The sequence below is a fragment of the Penaeus monodon genome, chromosome 34 (genome assembly GCF_015228065.2).
Source record: "Penaeus monodon isolate SGIC_2016 chromosome 34, NSTDA_Pmon_1, whole genome shotgun sequence".
Lineage (NCBI taxonomy): Eukaryota > Metazoa > Arthropoda > Malacostraca > Decapoda > Penaeidae > Penaeus > Penaeus monodon.
In genome coordinates, this window is record NC_051419.1 from 25,809,865 (window position 1) to 25,812,999 (window position 3,135).

A 3,135-nucleotide genomic window follows, 5' to 3' on the forward strand; every position below is an offset into this window, starting at 1 on the left:
ACTGTTACTGCGGAAATCGGATATTCGCCGACTAAACAAATAGGAAGGGAATAAAATATAGCATAGGAAACTTCTAAGCTTTTTTGCATCATAAAGGAAAAAAAGAAAAAAGGGTGATAAATCATATAAAAAAACCCGTATTAGCCTCAAAAGTCGTAAATTCCCAAACGTCAAAAATGAATATTTTTGAAAACCTACTGCACCCTGTCATTTGTATTTTTTAGAAAGTATGCATTTTTTTTTCCTTTTTGGAATGCATGAAAAAGAGTTGGCGTTTTTGGCAATTATAGAACCTAACTGGAAAAAAATCTGGTTGCTTTTTATAATGACGTCACCTTTCTCATAAAAAAGTTGAATTCAAAGGGCCAAAAATTTTAAAGAGAGAGAAGGGAAAGAAAAGAGAAACCAGTTTTTTGAAAAAGTCCGGACTGTGCTAAACTTTGTCTGCAATAAAACTGGCTGTTCGGAGTCATGTGTCGTGTCATAGCGACGCAAAAGGGCAGACCGGGGAATGGTGATCTAAAAGCTCTAAAGGGGAAACTGAGCAGAGGAAAGCCAAGGTTCCGTCAGTTGGAGGTGTTCCCCCCTGTCCCCTTATCAACGAGTAGGTCCCCCACATTGGCGAGCCGTAGTCTCTAGTACGGCGGGGGTGTCATGTAATCGTGGGGGTCATGAGCGGCTGTGCATCTCTCGTACCACCTCCTGCTGCAGGGCCGGGCCGGAGGGGAAATCAGACCCGCGGGGACCCTGCGGGCCCTGCAATATGCCAAAGGGGTCGCGCACGCGTGCAGGTGTACCACGCGGTTACAGTAGGGCGCACGTCGGGCCCAAGCACCCCCGGGGGTTCCCTGTCATGTACGGCGGACGTGGGTGGCGAGGTTGATGCTGGGGTTTAAAGGCGCCCTGCTGCAGGCCGGCCTCTGTCACATCCCCCACATGCCGGTTGAGGCCGCCCGGCCGCTTTTGAACGTCACGCCCTCGACTTGCATTTGGCAGGAATTCAGGGTCCCGGGTTTAACGCCCTGAAGCGTGCCGGAGGAGGGGACCCCCCAGGCTCAAAAACGCCCAAGGATGGGCCGGAGCGCAGGCCCCCATCTCCTCCCTCTGGCTCCAACGGCCGGCCCCCTCCCCAACTCCCCCCGGATCCCTTCGCTCCCCGTCGATCCCCGTGCGGCCCCACTCCCCCTCTGCCGCGCTGTCGAGGGGGGGCCTGCGATCACGTTTTCAGGAGCTCCACGACCCTCGGGACGATAAAAGCCATCTTTGGGCGCCGATAAAGGGTGGGGGCGGCAACGGGTAGCTCTGATAGGGAACGTTCTCGGCCTCCTTCAGGTGGAAGGCCTTCTGGCAGCCCGGCGTCACCCCCTTACCGGGCATAAGACACTGCCGGGAGGGGGGGCCGGGGCGTACCCCATGGGCGTGTTGGGTGTCCCCCAATCTCCTGCATGACATCCCTCCCCCCAACACCTTTTTGGGGTTTTACGAGGGAAAATTTTGTTTTTTACTTTAAACGGGGCGAATTTGCCTTTTCTCAAGTCTGCTTTTCTCAGTAATGATATAATTTTTTTTCCCTTTAACATGGAAAGTAATGCTGGCAGTATCCCTTTAAAACGAATTTCATTTTGGTATTTTACAGTCCAAAATTTTCCTTTTCTGATTTCATGAAGCACGAAGGTTTGAGTCTGCTACAGAAAGGTAGTTATTTAAGAAAACATTACTGTACAGACAGAGAACTAGGGGGAAAGGGAAAAAATAAATCGGGGATCTACTATGAAGAAATGTTTTTTCAATTTAACATAAAGTAAATTACGAAAAAGCAAAAAAAGTAAAATTTTCGAAGGATTACAAGAAAACGAAAAAATTAAAGCAAAGCAAAGATTTGCTAAAAAAAAACCCCTCCCCCATGTTTTCGCATATGACTGCCCAAAAAAAAGGAATTTCCTTTAAAGAGAAATTTGAATTTGAATCCCTTTTTAGATTTTTGGTTGGAAAAATAATAAAAGGAACCTGCAGATTTTTTCCCAAAGTAAACAATTTCTGGGTTACATTAACAGCATAGATCATTTAGGGTATCAAGAAGCAAAAGTAAAATAATTTTCATTTTGTTTGTGACAGAGGCAATTTGGAGAGTTACAAAACTAAATAAAAAAATTTAAAGGCATTAAGAAATTACCCACTCTCAGTTGCAAACAGGTCCGTTAGACGCTTCGCTTCGATTTAAATTCTTTTTAATTGGCCAAAAAATGTTTATACCATCTCTAAGAAAACGAGACTAAAAAAATAAGCAGTAAAAGTAGTCTTGTAACATTTTTCGTCTCTTTATTTGTTTCACACTTTTCCGAAGGGGTTTTATAGTATAGGCCCTAAAAGGAAAATTTTCCTTTCTTTTGTCGGACGGCACAAAAACTTACTTCAGGATTTTTTGCAAAAAATTATTTGGGGTAATTTCTAAATATGTGCCAAAGAAAAGGGAAGGCTATAAACAAAAATGCGTGTGTGTATTTTGTTTTTGTATGCATGTTTTAAGTATATGTGGTTTTTTTCTAAAAAAAAGTATGTAACTTACAAAAAAATTGAAAGTCAATATCCCCTCCGCTCACCTCTGCAGAGGGCCCCAGCGCCTTCTCCACTTGCTGGGGGCGCAGAGGCTTCAGTGGTTTTCATATGTAAAAAACCCACGTCAGCCTACAGCGGGCTGGGGCCAACGGCAAAGACCTCACTCGCGCCCGCTTCCAAGCCATTTGATCGTCCGTTCCTGCCCTTTGCCACCCCCCCCTGCCACGCCCTTCCCAGGACCCTGTCGCCTGTAAAGGTGCTGCTCGGGGGAATTTTGTCACTGTCGTTTCGCTAAGGTCGGGGTATGCTGCAAGGTCATGCGTTTTTGTTTGAGGAATTTCATTTCGATTATGTGTATTTCATCATAATCGCACGTGCCATTATGCATACATATGACCCCTCAGGGGTCCAAGTATTAAACACAAAATTTTATGGCCCCAGGTTTAAATCCTTGTCCCCAGCAGTTAAAATTAAAGCATAACACAGTGGAAGAGCTCCCTTTGTGCGAAAAGGCCCCGGGGTTGCGCCGGCCCCGCCTCTCTCAGTCGACAGCGTGGTACTGGGGGCATCCCGGGGGTT

The 3,135-nt window shown here is 46.2% G+C and overlaps 1 protein-coding gene across 1 annotated transcript in view; it reads left to right on the forward strand.

The window, feature by feature from the left end:
- Positions 1-471: 471 nt before the first annotated feature.
- Positions 472-3,135, forward strand: part of LOC119594864 — a gene marked incomplete at its 3' end in the record, with an annotated part of 25,290 nt that continues 22,626 nt past the window's right edge. The window contains 5 exon segments of the mRNA XM_037943944.1: positions 472-565; positions 609-866; positions 997-1,168; positions 1,637-1,695; positions 2,998-3,132. Coding sequence (XP_037799872.1) covers positions 472-565; positions 609-866; positions 997-1,168; positions 1,637-1,695; positions 2,998-3,132 — 718 coding nt within the window.